We start from the raw sequence: 17,537 nt of genomic DNA on the forward strand, positions 1-17,537 counted from the left end.
TTAGCAACCATGGCCTGGAGAAATAATGGCTGGGGGCTCCTGGGATTTTTACTCCCCTGGAATAATGTTTTCAGGCTTTGGCTGCAAGTTGGGTTGGAAAAAGCATGATGTTTTGTCAAAGGCTTTCAGAGCCGAAATCACTAGGTTGTTGTGAATTTTCCAGGCTGCATGGCCATGTTCCAGAAGCATTATCTCCTGACATTTCGCCTGCATCTATGGCAGGCATCCTCAGAGGTTGTGAGGTCTGTTGAAAACTAGGAAAAGGGGTTTATATATCTGTGGAATGTCCAGAGTGGGAGAATGAACTCTTGTCAGTTTGAGGTAGGTGTGAATGTTTCAATTGGCCACCTTGATTAGCATTCAATGGCTTGGCAGTTTCAAGGTCTGGCTTCTTACTGCCTGGAGGAATCCTTTGTTGGGAGGTGATTAGCTGGCCCTGGTTGTTTCTTGTCTGGAATTCCCCTGTTTTTGAGTGTTGTTCTTTATTTACTGTTATTATTTTAGAGTTTTAAGTGAAACATCAGGAGATAATGCTTCTGGAACATGGCCATACAGCCCGGAAAACTCACAACAACCCAAAGCATGTTGTGTTTATCACGGATGGGCAACTGAGACCCTCCAGACTTTTAGGATGACACTTCCCAAAAATAACCAATCAACTTTGGCTCTGTTGGGTAAATCAGATAAAAGCTGTAAGGGGGGAAAGATGGGGGTGGGTAGAAAATTTCCATCCCTGGTGCGGATTATGAATATTTTAACCTGGAATAGTCTCTTAGTGGGTAGAAAGATGGGCACCAAGGGAGAACTGTGAAAAGAATAAGGATGGAGTTGCTAGGGATAATGGCTAGAGGCAGAAGTTTCAAGGTGACTGGGGGATGCTGATGTGAGATGCAAGGTTGCTAGGTGAGTTGCTATGGGAAACGGTTGCTAAGGGGCAAGGGATTGCCTGCTAGGCTAGTGATGGCTGAGCCGATACAGCAGTAGAGCATCTTTGTGGCATGGAGGGGAAGGAGAGCCTTTCTGGAGGGAGATGTCCAGCTGACAGTGTCCCTGCCCCCTTAGTGCTCTAGATGCCGACGGCTGGATAAATCCTGCAACTCATGCACCCAGATTGAAATGAATGACTAATAGAATGACGGGATCCTTAATGAGCCAATTGGTTTTTCCCTTCACCCACTGATATAATGCACTCAGTGCTGGGATGGAGGGTTTTGTTGCCCACAGTTGTGATGCAGCAACCATCTCGGGCATGCTTGTGTGTGTTTGGTGGGGTTATTTACGCAGCGAAGCCACTCCTACTGCTGATAGGAAGAAGGAGGTAGACGTCAAAAGGGAGGGGTAAATCCAGTGGTGGATGGAAGTGTGTGCAGTGGGATGAGGGGGGGAGGGATCGAGGGCACCCTAATCTTTTTTGGGTTGTCTCCGGCAGCGTACGTGCATAAAAAGGAATTAGGCAAACAGCAATAGAGCAGCTGGACAGGGACCAGGATCAGATAGAGGGACCATCGGGAGAGAAGAGGGATGCAGGATAGAAGACAAGGATCCTGAAGATGGATGGCTGGGAAAGCGGATAAACGGACAGGTTAGGTGGATCGTGGTGGGGTGGAGGACATGCAAGTCTGTTTGGGTGAAAATATAAATTGTTATCCCTGCCAACTGGGGTCGGGGAAATGTCAACAGAACAGAGCAATTAGCACTATCAGAAGACAGCACCGCAGATTATATAAATACATGCAGGGATGGTGAGAAATGAGTAGGGATATTTGTAATGGCAGGTGAATAGGGATAAATTGGGTCAGGAAAGAGCTTTAGCCAAATAGGAGACACGGCAATGAAGTTGAGTTAAATTCTTGATAGCTGTGCAAGGGGCAGGAAAAGCAGGAGGCATGGGTGAAAATGACTAAGTCAATGAGCCACCCACCAACAACAAAGCAGTCTGGATATGCTAATGTCTCATTTGTGCAGTAGGGAATCAAAAGAGGAAGAGAAACAAATATACAACAAGGGGATAAAAGGGCATCAGAGGAGCAGGTCAAGTTCAGGAGAATGGGAGAGCTCTGGAGAACAGCAAATAGTTCTAGGAAGCTCTAAGTCTGCCTGAAAATGCCCTGTATTATGGCTGATTGGGGTCTCCACGGCCTTCTCTCGCCACTCCTCCCTGACACTTCGTCATGGCGTCCCCGGCCGGAGCCTGCCATTGCTTTACTGGGCTCCTTGGCCCTCCTGTTTATCTGGTACTGTTACCGGGTGGGGAGTGGGCAAGCAGCACCCATATCCCACCAGCAAGGTGTGCCAACAGAGGAACGGTGCCCACGGCGTGCCCTCCGGGGTGATGCGGTCAACCAGCGCCTATATCGCAGCCTGAGAGACTATGCCAAGCGGTATTCGTGGTCAGGGATGAACCGGCTGCACAAAGGGATCCGGGACCAGGCCCATTACCAGTTGGGGGAGCGCCCAGCTATCCAGAAGCCCAGCACCTTCTACCTCCCCGACTTGCCCTCTGCCCCGTATTTCCCACGCGAATCCCAGCGCCATGACGTGGAAATCCTTGAACTCAGCTTCCCAGCCATCTTACGGGAATTTGAGGGCATCGCTTGGGACTTTGCATCTGGAGCACAGACACCACGGGGATGGACCACTAATGCCCACCCTGGTTGGCACAGCTATTACCTCTATCGTCAAGGGGAGTGTATCGCGCCGAACTGTCGCAGCTGCCCCTGGACATACCGGGCCCTCAGTGCGCTACGCACCTTCGTAAATGCCAACCGCTTTGGCAATGCTTGCTTCAGTGTCCTGCAGCCTGGAACCGTGCTACCTGGGACCTATGGGCCAACCAATACCAGGGTGCGGTGCCACTTAGGTGAGCAAATGCTGGAGGAGCAGGGCGGTGGGGAAAATGGTGGCCTTGGCTTGGCAGGGACTTCCGTGGGGCTCACAATGCCAGTCTTCCCTTAGCAGTGTTGTCCAGCTGTTGAACTTCAGAAATGGAGTTTTGTTGTTTATACAGAGTAAAATTACATATACTTCTGGCATATTTGTAAATTTGCGAAGTGGAGATCAGGCATGAGCAGCTAGGGGCAACATTACACTCAGGAGAACCTGGGAGCTGCAACCTCTCTCCTTCACTGCATTTTTTAAAAAATGACCCCAAATGTCCTTCAATGCTATCTAGGGAGGAGGATTTTTTGCCATGCTTTTAAGCCCTCGAGAGACCTCAATCAAAACAGGAAGTGACTAGAAGTCACTTCTGGCTTCTATCCAGTTTCAGAAAAGGTGTGTCTGAGCCAAAAAGTCTCAATAGGACAAATGTGGTGAAAATGCTTTCTAGAAGGTATTTACCCTCCGAAATAAAAATTGTAGTTCGTGGTAAAAAAAAACTTGGTAACACTTTGCCCATGTAGATTTTCTCATGTAGAAAATTAATCAGCAATTCAAAAATATATACATTTATGTTAACATTATACAGCATGTAACATTTATGGATAATGCAATACTGTACTGTAAATCTCTGTCCATCCCATAACCCCAAAAGAATGATTGAAATATTGTATAAGTAACACATAAGCTATGACAATTTGAGACAAAGGATATGATTAAGTGTAAAATTCATTGTTATATTTAGATTGGTTTTACCTGAGATTAACTGGATTCTTTGATTGACCCAAAGGGTGCTTTAGGTCAGTGTTTCTCAACTTTCCTAATGCGGCAACCCCTTAATATGTTCCTGATGTTGTGGTGACCCCCAACCATAAAATTATTTTCATTGCTACTTCATAAGTGTAATTTTGCTACTGTTATGAATTGTGATGTAAACATCTGATATGCAGGCTGTATTTGCATTCACTGGACCAAAGTTGGCATAAATATCTGATTTGCCCAAATTTGAAAACTGGTGGGGTTGGGAGGGTGGATTTGGTTTTGTCATTTGGGAGTTGTAGTTGTTGGGATTTATAGTTCACCTACAATCAAAGAGCATTCTGAACTCCACCAACAGAACTCCCATGACCAACAGAAAATACTGGAAGGGTTTGCTGAGTTTGGTGGGCATTGACCTTGAGTTTTGGAGTGCACTGTGCACTCAAACAATGATGGATCTGGACCAAACTTGGCACGAATACTCAATATGCTAAAATGTGAACACTGGTGAGTTTGGGGAAAATAGACCTTAACATTTGGGAGCTGTAGTTGCTGGAACTTATAGTTCACCTACATTCAAAGAGCATTCTGAATCCCACCAACAATAAAATTGGGTCAAACTTCCCACACAGAATCCTATGACCAGCAGAAAACACTGTGTTTTCTGATGGTTTTTGGCAACCACTCTGACACCCCCTTGCAACCCCCCCAGGGGTTCTGACTCTTGACGCTGCTGTAGATGAAGTAACGAACAAACTGTAATCATGTTACTTTTTATAAATAAAAGCACTGCACTGACCAAAAACTATAGGTAGCATGTGGTGTTTAGAAGAGGCATTCCCTTGGTTCTGAAGATGGGGAATGACGCTTTTAACAGGATGACACATATACTGCCTGAAAAACAAATAATGCTTTACTCTAATTTGGACTGTTCATTTTTGTTACCATAAGGCAGCAATCCTAATGCCTTTATAGCAAAGGACTTCCTTTGCCTACTAAGGGCTGGCAATTAGAACTGGCCTCAAGTAAAAGAGGAAGAGTTATCTCTTCCACAAAATTGTTGTTAGAGTGATTTCGTATTGTAAAGTACAGACAATATACCACGGATTAGTAGTGGTAGGTTGGTTAGTTAGAACTGAGCTCTTTATACCAGCATTTTATCTCAGATTTGGGGTGGTAAGGTCCTGGTGGGGAACTTTTGGTCCATCAGATGTTTTGGACCAACTCTCAGACCCTGCTCTTCCTTAAGGTCAATAGTAAGGCATTATGGAAGTCCCAAGTTTCTGAAGATCCAGCATTTCCGCATCTCTGCTGAGAAGAACATACCAGAATCTCTCTCTCATGGCCTCTTCTTTGTTCCACTTCTAGGGCTGAAGGTCCCTTCTGGTTGTGAGCTGGTGGTGGGCGGTGAGCCACAGTGCTGGTCTGAAGGATACTGCCTTCTAGTGGATGACTCCTTCTTGCATACAACAGCCCACAATGGTAAGAAAGATCAATGACAGTGCTATAGAGCAGAGTTTCTCAAACTGTGCTCCTCCAGATGTTTTGGACTTCAGCTCCCACAATTCCTAACAGATGGTATACTGGCTGGTATTTCTGGAAGCTGGAGTCCAAAACACCCAGAGGAGCACAGTTTGAGGAGTACTGCTATAGAGTTTGAGGAGCACTACTATACAGCATTCCACCAGGATCTAAGAAAGCTTGGTTCAAAAATACTTACGAAAATATATTGTAGGGGATGACAAGTTCTATCAGTTCACACTGTAAAATGATAGTATATATTCTAACGCATCCTTCTGTAGAGGATGGTTGTCTGTCCTTCTACTCTGCTGACTACTGGCTTCTCCTTAAAGAGGTACAGCCTCTCTAAATTTAAGAATGAGAATGGCCTATGTATACTGCTGATGTGAGTTCATCATTCACTTTAACACAGTGGTTCCCAACCTGTAGTCTGTGGACCACCAGTGGTACACAAAAACTAACATATGGTCCACAGCCTAACCATTACTACACCGTTGCAACGAGAGCATGAAACCCTCTTATAGTGCTGAGTCTTATTAAATATGGTTTTCTGTGCGTGAGCAGATGGTGACTACTAGATAGCATATGTTCTATATCAGAAACTAGAGCTGATGTGATCTATCCAATGCAATTTTCTGAATCAGCACCACAAGTGACCAAACTGAATCTAAAGTTAACCAAAAACTGATTCGTAACCCTTTTGGTACTAATGTTGGAGAGTGGTCCCTTGTCAAGAGGTCTCTGGTCAAAAAACGTTGAGAACCACTGCTTAAACATATCCGGGCATCTATGGTTTGGTATTGACACAGCTGGTCCACCTACTTAGGAGCTACAAAATAAAGCATCTTGCATAACTTGATAGCTACATCAACAAAATAGTCATTTTGATCATGTTTGTTTCAGGTTCCCCCTCTGATGGTTCACGGGTGATTTTCATCGTTGATCTTTGGCATCCTAATGTGGCAGGGCCCGAGCGGCAGGCACTAGACTATATCTTTGCCCCTGGTCGGTAGGTGCCCACCTCGATCAGTTATTGTAGCCAAGAAAACACAAAATCAAACCACCACCGTATGATTACTAATGTATGCTGCTCCTCACAATCATCCAAAGCTTCCCATGTTGTTGCTGTGATATTGATAGTCCTATTTCCACCATCATGTAAACTGAGTCGGAGTTTTTCCACAGTCCTGGAAATTAAGACTACTGTATCTTGGTCAAGAATCTGCACAGAGAGGTAATATGAAAGAAGATGTGGAGCGTGTTTTTCCCCCTTCAAATTGAGTCTGTAATCAAGATCTTGGTAACACAGAAAATATGACTCTTCATCCTCCAATATTTAATGAACAGTCATCTAGACAGTACCTTGTGACTTGTTTGGTTCTCTGATGGTCTGATCTTCTGGGGTTGTTCTAGTGCATGTTCTCCTGGCCGTACCGCTGGGCTACATGCAAAGACCAACAAGCCAGACAGCCTTCTTCCAAGAGTGCTGGATTACAAAATCCATCATCCAGAAACAGCACAGGGAAACTGGATTTGGGTTATAGGGTTGTAATCCAAGAGAGCATGATGCAGTGGTTGGAATGTTGGACTATGGCTTCAAAGGACAAAAGTTTGAATTCCCATGACTAGGGAAACCTAGAAAGTGATCATGAGCAAGTCTCACAGTCTCTTAGCCTCAGTGGAAGGCAATTTTTTTCGTGTCAGGAGTGACTTGAGAAACTGCAAGTTGCTTCTGGTGTGAGAGAATTAGCCATCTGCAAGGACATTGCCCAGGGGACGCCTGAATGTTTTACCATCCTGTGGGAGGCTTCTCTCATGTCCCCAAGTGAGAAGCTGGAGCTGACAGACAGGAGCTCAGCCAGCTCCCCAGATCTGAACCGCCGGCCTTTCAGTCAGCAGTCCTGCCGGTACAAAGGTTTAACTCATTGCATCACTGGGGACTCCAGAAGAAGGCAATGAAAACATCTGAACAAATCTTGCTAAGAAACCAGTCAGTGGTTCATTTTACATTTGCCTCAAGTCAACAATGACTTGAAAGCACATAACAACATGTCCGAAAGAAAGAATAAGAAACTGTGGAGTTCTTTGGGGTTATTTTTTTAAAGGGATGAGCGTGTGGGGAACAGAAACCAGCAAAATACTCTTATTTACACCTGTCTGTGATCATTAATTCCCACACTGCATCTATATTGCAACATTTGTGCGATGGGAGTTAATCCTAAAAGGATCCCTGCCATACTCCAAAAAAGTTGTACTCCAATAAAAAAAACTTTAGAGCTCTCTGCTTCTTCTTCTTTATTGTTCTCTGTTGGAACTACATGCAGTCCACAAGTTACAGACATCTAGCTTAAATGACTCATAGTTAAGAACGGGGATGAGACAACACAAAGTTAGAGAAATCTATCCCTTAGAAGGGAAATTCACTCCTGAAAGAGTTATCATGGGGAAAAAGGCATCTCCACCGAAGCTTTCTCACCAATCCTTGTTTCCAAAACAGGTACATTTTAAAATGTAACTCCAGATAAATATATGTGTGTGTGTGTGTGTTTCGGATAGTATAGGGAATCATAGAGTTGGAAGACTCCGATCCAACCCCCGCCATTTTTTTTAAAAAAAAATCACAGGGACATAAAGTGAGGTGAAATCTTCTTAATAGGGCACGGACAGCAAAAATATGTCACAGGAGTGTTAACCGTGTGTGACTAAAACGATCAAGGGTTTGGAGAACAAGCCCTATGAGAAGTGGCTTAAAGAGCTGGGCATGTTTAGCCTGCAGAAGAGAAGGCTGAGAGGAGACATGATGAGGGCCATGTATCAATATGTGAGGAGAAGACATAGGGAGGAGGGAGCAAGCTTGTTTTCTGCTGCCCTGGAGACCAGGATGCGGATCAATGACTTCAAACTACAGGAAAGGAGATTCCACCTGACCATTAGGAAGAACTAGGTTCTTGTGGGTTTTTTCGGGCTATAGGGCCATGTTCTAGAGGCATTTCTCCTGAAGTTTCGCTGCATCTATGGCAAGCATCCTCAGAGGTAGTGAGGTGACTACCTCTGAGGATGCTTGCCATAGATGCAGGCGAAACGTCAGGAGAAATGCCTCTAGAACATGGCCCTATAGCCCGAAAACCCCCCACAAGAACCTAGTGATTCCAGCCATGAAAGCCTTCAACAATTAGGAAGAACTTCTTGACTGTGAGAGCTGTTCAGCAGCGGAACTCTGCCCCAGAGTGTGGTGGAGGCTCCTTCTTTGGAGGCTTTTATGTAGAGGCTGGATGCCCATCTGTCGGGGGTGCACTGGATGTGATTTTCCTGCTTCTTGGTGGGGGTTGGATCGGAGTCTTCCAACTCTATGATTCCCTATACTATCCAAAACACACACACACACATATATTTATCTGGAGTTACATTTTAAAATGTACCTGTTCTGACTTACATACAAAGTCAACTTAAGAACAAACCTACAGAACCTATCTTGTCTGTAACTTTGGGAGTGACTAGTGTTGAAAATCCCTTTGGTCATAACAAGAAATAGAGTACACTCTTGAAGGGGAAAAATGAGTCAATTTTTTCCATTTTTGAAAAATGCATCAAACTAAAATGTCACAACTCAGAAGGTTTGACGAAAACCCCATCTGAGGGAAGTCCACAAACTGCATTAGGGGACCAATAACTTCAGGGAATATGTCACTGCAGATCTCCATGTGGGTTATTAAAATAATTTGTATGATCTTGCAAGAACTGGAAGGGAGAAAGCTAGGGCAATTAGCATCACAAGCCTATGCCACCACCCAAATGCTGCTATATAAAAGTAGACAAGTACAGCTGGCTAGACTTTACATCCATATGTTCCGCCTGCATCCTTTAACTTTTATCCAAATGTTTCTCTGCATCCGATATCTTACTGGCCAACTGCAAATATGCCATGACAGCCAAAAACACAGTCACTAGAGTGCAACTTACAAACACTTCTTACACTCTTGCATCAGCCTCTAATGATGTATTTAATATAGATCAGTGGTTCTCAACCCATCAATCCCCAGGTGTTTTGGCCTACAACTTCCAAATATCCCAGCCAGTTTGCCAGCTTTAGGATTTCTGGGAGATGAAGGCCAAAACACCTGGGGACCCAAAGGCTGAGAAACACTGATATAGAGGGAGCACCTTTCCAACCTTCAAAGGATCATTTACAAAAATCATTCCAAAATGTATTAAATATTATAAACAAAAAGGCACACAGATTTTTAAAAACACATTTTTTCCAACTCCCATCTGTCAAAAATCTGGCATATTAAGCTTATTTCTTTCTCCTCCTGTGCATGAATGAGCTTTGTTTCTGCCCACCAGGAACACCAAACAGAGGCTGGTTTGCTTCCAAGCACACACAGTTCCCAGGGGCAGACGTATCACTGTGTGTTCTTCCTCACCTGGCACAGGAGGTGGAAGGAACAGTTTGCAATTAAAACACACGTATGTACATGCATGCACACTAGTATAGCCCCATTTCTCCCACTTACTTGATCCAGGGTTAACAAATTTTGACTGATACCCCACTAAGATTTATGAGCATGAATATGCTGTTCTTCTTCTTCAAAGGGATGACTATAAACCTCTGTTCACCACACAGAACAATGGCTTCAAACTACAGGAAAGTCGATTCCACCTGAACATAAGGAAGAATTTCCTAACTGTGACAGCTGTTCAGCAGTGGAACTCTCTGCACTGGAGTGTGGTGGAGGCTCCTTCTTTGGAGACTTTTAAGCAGAGGCTGGATGGCTATCTGTTGGGGTGGTCTGAATGAAATTTTCCTGTTTCTTGGCAGAAAGGGGTCTGACTGGATGATCCATGAAGTCTCTTCCAACTCTATGATTCTATAGCATTGGGCTGAATCACTGTTCCCTTTTGGGGCTCAAGGGGGAGGGTGGGCAGGTGATCACCATAACATCTGTAAAAGTGCTTCTCTGCATTTCCAAAGTACAGAATTACAAGTTTTACACAATTCTTCCCTTCCCATCTCCAAAGTAGCAAAGATGTACCAGAAAAGTCAAAGAAATTTGCAAAAATAAACGTAACAAATTTATTACATCTCCCAAAAATCCCTAATGCGTGCCCTGTAACTTCTAGGTTTTCTCTACACACTACTAGAAGGAAAATGAACTCACAGAGTTTTATTACAACCACATAATCAAATACAAACATCTTCTGCATTTAGTACAGGATCTGGATCAAAGTCCAAGGGTCTGCCCAGTCAAATGGGTCCATGCACTTACTGTCCTCTTCTTATTTCTGATCCAAGGGCTCCACCTCTGCCCCATGTCAAAAGACCTATCTTCCTCGCAGTGGTCAGTATTTGCGTTGACGCAGGAAAAGACCGGGTGGCCGTTTCGGAGTGGGCACATCATCTGAGTCCAGGTCAAAGAGGTCCCGTCCAGTCTTCATAATCTGTTCCTCTAAGACTTTGTGACGTTTCATGTCCGAAAGCACTTTGTCCATGCGGGCCTCCCTCTTCTGGCTCTTAGCCAAGGTCCCTAAACATGAAACACAAATTAAAGATTGAGAAGTTAACATGAAGAGACAGTTTACACAGTTTTTTTTTAAATGAAGCACAACTATCAAGAACTAGGTATTGCCAGACAGGGCATATTTTTCATTGACTGTATCCTAACCTATATTTCACAGATCAATCCATTCTACAGAGATAGCCTTCAAATGGGATTTTTGTGCCCTTGAATTGCAATGGACAACAGACAGGCCTAGTGCAGGATGAATCATAACAAGGGTTTGAGCCTTACGGTGGGATTAAGGCCTAACAGAACCGGGGATAAACAAGCATCTCTACAGAATACTTTGGAAAGGGTCATGAGTTCTGCATGTGCAGATATATGAGTTTGACTCAGGTAAGGAAAAACAGGCTAGGAGCACTCACTAGAGCATTAGCCAACCAAAGAGAAATACTATGCTCGTGTTTCTATAGGAACACTGCCAGTCCTGAACCAAAACTTAGTCTGAAAACTTAGTTTTAAAGAGAAATATAGCTAGGACAAAGATAACAAAAACCTGATACAATGGAAAGAACCAAAGGGATAGGGTCATCTATGGGGATCAACTCTTTAGCTCAGCCCTTCCCTCCTGTCCTTTAGAAAGAAAGTGAAGACATGGACGTGGGACTAAGCCTTTGGACAAAGATTTCCCAGTGCAATAATTATCTCCCAGTGCAATGATGATTAAGGCAATTGATGACCGGAATGGCTCCTGGGATATGCCTTTGGATTGTGTGATTTTAATTAACTGTTCTAAGATTGATTTGTTTTAATTATGTGGTTTTAACATATACGTGTTTTATTCTATGTACGTATATATGGCATTGAATTGTGCCTTTGTTGTGAGCCACCCTGAGTCTTCTTTGGGGTGAGAAGGATGGGATATAAATGCTGTAAATACATAAATAAATAAATTTAGGAAGGATAGGAAAGTTGTTGGGAACAGAACTGCAGTAGCTGAAAATATAAGCCTCCAAAGTAAGCTAGGATTAGGGGGGAAATGTTCCTGGGCTACATACCAGGGGTTCTTCGGCGATCAATCAAGGAGCTCTTGGGCGAGGAAGGCTCATCATCAAAATCAAACTCTGTTGGCACGTGAGGCCTGGAGAAAACAGAAAAAACAAGAATCAACGTAAGATGATGTGCTTGCTCTTCATCAAGTCTGTTCTACCCCCGTTTGGATTGAAATCCAGCCCAACAGCATGCACTTACTTCTCTTCCTCTTCTTCTTCCTGGTCTTCAGTCTGTCCTTCAGATTTATCCTCATCCTCACTGTCAGGTTCTGGAGTGGGGTTGCGTCTTGGCAGGATCTCGGCCTGGAGCTCTAGGGTCCCTTGCTCAGCGATGAGTTCATAGAGGCGCCGGATCTCTGAGGGGGGAGGCATCCAGTTGTCGGGGGAGTCCAGTTCCTCATCGCTGCAAGGGATGCACCAATCCTCCTCAGCAGAGTCATCGTCTGCCTTCCCCGACTGCTCTCCCTCCTCTGCTTCCCCAGGTGCCTCATCTTGTTCCTCAGAGGGAGCCTCCAGTTCTGGCGTAGGCCCATCTTCCACTGCTAAGGACTGCATGCCTGAGGTTACTTCCCCTTCTTCTACAGCACTGGGCTCCTCCATGGCTGCAAAAGAGAGAGGCAGAGAGAGAGAGAGGCTGACTGTGGCCCCGTCTACACTGATCATTTCATGCAGTTCGGAGCTAACTTCAAACTGCAGCGGCCTTGACAACAAACTATTTTTGTTGGTGGTGGTGCTGGCATTGAAATTAGAGTGCTTCCTACAATCAATGATCTTACAATTGAAGAAATACAATTGAAGAATTTACAGTCAGCTAGCCATATCCAGTGTGCCACTGTATATAATGGGACTTGACCATGCACACACATTGGTACCAATACTAAAAATGAAGAAGAAAATTGCCGCCATTTTTCATTCAAGAATATATTCCACTCTCTGCTTCCTGGGGAAACAACAGGATGCGGAAGTCATGAGTACAGTCAGCCCTATTTATTCGTTGGACCCCTTTTGACTTGAGAACTTTTTATGTTATCCTGGGTACATGAGTATATAAAATAGGTATAAAAACCAAACCTTTTCTGGTAAGAAATCAGCATTTGCAAAGCCGATCTTTCTTTTTATGAAGTACAGCTGAAGGATTTTCTGTGGAGTCCACTGTAAACATTGTGCAAGAGATTCATGTAAATGCCCAAAACAACCACTAGGTGGTGTTCAGAAAATTTATTTGGGACTCCAACATAGCTTCTTAAACTATTTTGGAGTTCCAACCTCGAAAGAGTTCCCCTTGGCTCAATACTGGGGTCACAAAAATTTGGCAACCATAAAAGGTTTCTGAATGCCACCTATTTACACAAATCTGTTCGTAGCAACATGCGATGTTTACAGTGGTGTCTGCAGAAAATGCTTCAGCTGTACACCACAGAAAGAAAAATCAGACTGTTCAGCAAGACTTGCAAATGCTGATTTATCACCAGTAAATACTGCTTAGCACCATCTGACATCCGCCGGGAAGTAGCAGCCAATAGTTAAAGGACCAAGGCAGAGACATCTCCAGCTCATCCCCTGTTTGGGTATCAGCCAGCACGTCAACGACTTAAATCTAGAAATAGTTTTCTAAGATCTACAGAGACACTCGCTGGAACACCTCAGCAAGCGAGAGTCCAAAAGTGGCAGGCTCATACCCAGAACCTCAACCAATGGCTGATACCAAATGAGAGACTCCCCCCTGGGCACACAGAAGACTGGGCGACTTGGAAGGCGCTGAACAGACTGCGCTCTGGCACCACGAGATGCAGAGCCAACCTTCAGAAATGGGGCTACAAAGTGGAATCCTTGACATGCGAGTGTGGAGAAGAGCAAACCACTGACCACCTGCTGCAATGCAACCTGAGCCCTGCCACATGCACAAGGGAGGACCTTCTTGCAGCAACACCAGAAGCACTCCAAGTGGCCAGATACTGGTCAAAGGACATTTAATCAACTACCAAACTCACAAACTTTGTATTTTGTCTGTTTGTTTGTTTTGTTCTGTTAGAAATGTAATATAATTGACTGGTTGCCCTGACACGACAAATAAATACCAGTAAATGCTATTTTATATACTTATCGGGGGGGGGGGGGGGGGATCAGGTGAAAAGGGATAGTGCATGGAAAAAGTTTAAGAAGCTCTGATTTAGAGAACTGACATTCTAGGAATCTGTAGGTCCTGCAGTATAATCTGTCTTAAATTTGACCTTGTTGGAGGACCAAGAGATTCGTTGGGTTTAAAAACAGCAATTTTATTATTCACAGTTTTTCAGTTTTGCGAGTGTCCCTTGCCCCTCACCCCAGTACATGTGGAAGTCTGACTGTATTATTTAGTTCCACAAAACTGCCAGAGGTTCTTAAGATTTCCATGATTCCACAGATACTATTGAGACTGTTTGTATTAGTCTTCTCTATTGAGGGGCTGCTGAATACTATATATCCAGAGGAAGGAACAGCCAAAGCCACCTCTGAGTATCCCTTGCCTGAGAAAATCTTAAGAGCGCCACAGGCTGGATGTACACTGCCATATAATCCAGTTTCTGAATCCAGTTCATCCTGACTTATAGGTTGTTGTGAGTTTTCCGGCCTGTATGGCTATGTTCCAGAAGCATTCTCTTCTGATGTTTTGCCCACATCTATGGCAGGCATCCTCAGAGGTTGTGAGGTATATTGGAAACTAAGCAATGGAGGTTTATATATCTGTGGAATAATGTCCAGGGTGGGAGAAAGAATTCTTGTCTGTTGCAAAGCAAAGTAATGCTAATCAAGGTGATTAAGTGCAACAGTCACATTTGCCTCCAACAGACAAATGTTTTTTCTCCCACTCTGGACCTTCCACAGATATTTAAACCTCCCTTGCTTAGTTTCTAATATTCCTCATAACCTCTGAGGATTTTTTTTCTGTGTCAGGAGTGACTTGAGAAACAGTAAGTCGCTTCTGGGGTGAGAGAATTGGTCGTCTGCAAGGATATTGCCCTGGGGACACCCAGATGTTTTGATGTTTTACCATCCTTGGGAGAAGCTTCTCTAATGCCCCCGCATAGGGAGCTGGAGCTGACAGAGGGAGCTCATCCTCGCTCTCCCCAAATTGGAACCTCCCAACATTACGGTCTTCAGTCCTGCCAGCCCAAGGGTTTAATCCAGTGCACCACCTCTGAGGATGCCTCCCATAGATGTGGGTGAAACGTCAGGAGAGAATGCTTCTGGAACATGGCCATACAGCCTGGAAAACTCACAACAACCCAGTGATTCCGGCCATGAAAACCTTCGACAACACATATCCTGATTTGAAGAGGATCACAGGAGTCTACACTGCCACATAATCCAGCTCGAAGCAATACAACCTCTCACTATTGCTTAGCCTCAAAGTTTTGTCACTGGAGTTTACATCGCCCCTCCCCTTATTTTAATGAGCCCCCCTCCGCAAATAACCTGTTTCTCCTTTATCTCACCTGAGTTTTTAATCAGTTTTTAATTAGCTCTTCTTTTAATCATTACATGTAGCCTGCCCATTGTCACTGTGATTATATTTACTGTAATTTTATATTGTTATGCATTATTATGTTTTATGTAATTATGGTGTTGTTTATTTATTTCATTTTGGTTTTATTTTGCTGTCATTTGTTGTTTGGGCTTGGCCTCATGTAAGCCGCCCCGAGTCCCCATTGGGGAGGTGGCGGCAGGGTATAAATAAAGATTATTATTATTATCAGGATTCAGAAGCTGGATTATATGGCTGTGTAGACGTAGTCAAAGGGCTGCCATAAATTTATTGGCAACTTGAAGGTTTTCCTTTTTTGAGGTTTAAAAAAATGTTCAAGATGTGGATAACTACATCTGTGGATACTGGGAGCGAAATGTACACAAACCAAGAATTTAAAAGAATTTAAAACAAACAAGGACATCTAATCACCTCTCAACAAACGATTGCTCCAGGCACTGCCAGGCAAACAAATGCTAATCAAGGTAGTCAGTTGAAACATTCATACCTAGCTCCAGCAGACAAGAGTCCTTTGTCTCACCCTGGTCATTCCACAGATATATAAACCCTTTTTCCTAGTTCCAACAGACCTCACTACCTCTGAGGATGCTTGCCATAGATGCAGGCGAAACGTCAGGAGAGAATGCCTCTAGAACATGGCCATATAGCCCGAAAAAACCTACAACAACCCAGTTTAAAAGGGTTTTGGCAGTACCAGAACTATCTTGAGAGGCAGATACTCATGGCTTCCCTTTTAAAAACACAATATTGATTCTTCATCCCAAAAGTGTAATTCCAAAGAAAGTAATTGGAAATGTAATTTCCAATGTAATTGGAAGGAAGTGAAGAGTGGAATGCCGCAGGGTTCCATCCTGGGCCCGGTCCCGTTCAACGTCTCTATTAATGACTTAAATGAAGGGTTAGAAGGCATGATCATCAAGTTTGCAGATGACACCAAATTGGGAGGGATAGCCAATACTCCAGAGGACAGGAGCAGGATTCAAAACGATCTTGACAGATTAGAGAGATGATTGGCCAAAACTAACAAAACGAAGTTCAACAGGGACAAATGCAAGATACTCCACTTTGGCAGAAAAAACGAAATGCAAAGATACAGAATGGGGGACAATGCCTGGCTCAAGAGCAGTACGTGTGAAAAAGATCTTGGAGTCCTCGTGGACAACAAGTTAAACATGAGCCAGCAATGTGATGTGGCAGCAAAAAAAGCCAATGGGATTTTGGCCTGCATCAATAGGAGCATAGTGTCTAGATCTAAGGAAGTAATGCTACCCCTCTATTCTGCTTTGGTTAGACCACACCTGGAATATTGTGTCCAATTCTGGGCACCACAATTCAAGAGAGATATTGACAAGCTGGAATGTGTCCAGAGGAGGGCGACTAAAATGATCAAGGGTCTGGAGAACAAGCCCTATGAGGAGCGGCTTAAGAAGCTGGGCATGTTTAGCCTGAAAAAGAGAAGGCTGAGAGGAGACATGATAGCCATGTATAAATATGTGAGAGGAAGTCATAGAGAGGAGGGAGTAAGCTTGTTTTCTGGAGACTACGGCACAGTGCAACAATGGCTTCAAACTACAAGAAAGGAGATTCCATCTGAACATGAGGAAGAACTTCCTGACTGTGAGAGCTGTTCAGCAGTGGAACTCTCTGCCCCGGAGTGTGGTGGAGGCTCCTTCTTTGGAGGCTTTTAAACAGAGGCTGGATGGCCATCTGTCAGGGGTGATTTGAATGCAATATTCCTGCTTTTTGGCAGGGAGTTGGACTGGATGGCCCATGAGGTCCCTTCCAACTCTAGGATTCTATGAAAGCTTAATTCTGAGCACAATCCAGGTAACTGAAACACACCTGCTTCAATGGAAACCATCAGGACATCTCTACTGGCAGCCACACTTACCTGGGAGTGAGCCACTTCACTGTGTTGTGGAAGTTACTTTCCTGTCTGAAATCAACCCCTGGGAAGGCTTAATTGCTTAACACGGCTGCATCCCTTCTGTCCTTTTAGGGTTTCTTTAGAAGCACTCTGCACATGATCAGAGTCTACTTGGGCATCACAGATCCCTTGCTTCCAAACAACCAACCATCCAGCCCACAAAAGCCGAGCCCCGAAACAATCGATGGCTCCTTCTCGACGAGAGAACCCAATCGAACTCAAGAGCCGACCCTCCTTCGCGATGGCGCATGCGCTAGATTTGAAACACGCACGACTCGCTTCTTTCCTTCTGCGCATGCGCTATCCGTCTTGTGAACCACTCCTCCACAACATTTCGTATACAGTGCCTCGGAAGAGCCTTCGGAAGTAGTGCGCGT

At 44.3% G+C, this 17,537-nt stretch overlaps 2 protein-coding genes across 2 annotated transcripts; one reads left to right on the plus strand and one right to left on the minus strand.

Annotated features, from left to right (window-relative positions):
- The first annotated feature begins 911 nt into the window (after positions 1-911).
- Positions 912-7,437, plus strand: ASPHD1 (aspartate beta-hydroxylase domain containing 1). Its single transcript, XM_060780252.2, has 3 exons — positions 912-2,860; positions 5,005-5,118; positions 6,061-7,437. The coding sequence occupies exons 1-3, from the start codon at positions 2,104-2,106 to the stop codon at positions 6,168-6,170; spliced, it is 981 nt and encodes a 326-aa protein (XP_060636235.2). The 5' UTR covers positions 912-2,103; the 3' UTR covers positions 6,171-7,437.
- A 2,770-nt stretch (positions 7,438-10,207) lies between these two features.
- On the minus strand, positions 10,208-17,405 carry PAGR1 (PAXIP1 associated glutamate rich protein 1). The gene is made up of 4 exons (XM_060780254.2): positions 17,125-17,405; positions 11,907-12,309; positions 11,714-11,796; positions 10,208-10,682 (listed from the first exon to the last, which is right to left on the minus strand). Exons 2-4 carry the CDS (start codon positions 12,305-12,307, stop codon positions 10,498-10,500), a joined length of 669 nt encoding a protein of 222 aa, XP_060636237.1. The 5' UTR covers positions 12,308-12,309; positions 17,125-17,405; the 3' UTR covers positions 10,208-10,497.
- Between the last annotated feature and the right edge of the window lie 132 nt (positions 17,406-17,537).

This window comes from Anolis sagrei, chromosome 6, assembly GCF_037176765.1.
Source record: "Anolis sagrei isolate rAnoSag1 chromosome 6, rAnoSag1.mat, whole genome shotgun sequence".
Lineage (NCBI taxonomy): Eukaryota > Metazoa > Chordata > Lepidosauria > Squamata > Dactyloidae > Anolis > Anolis sagrei.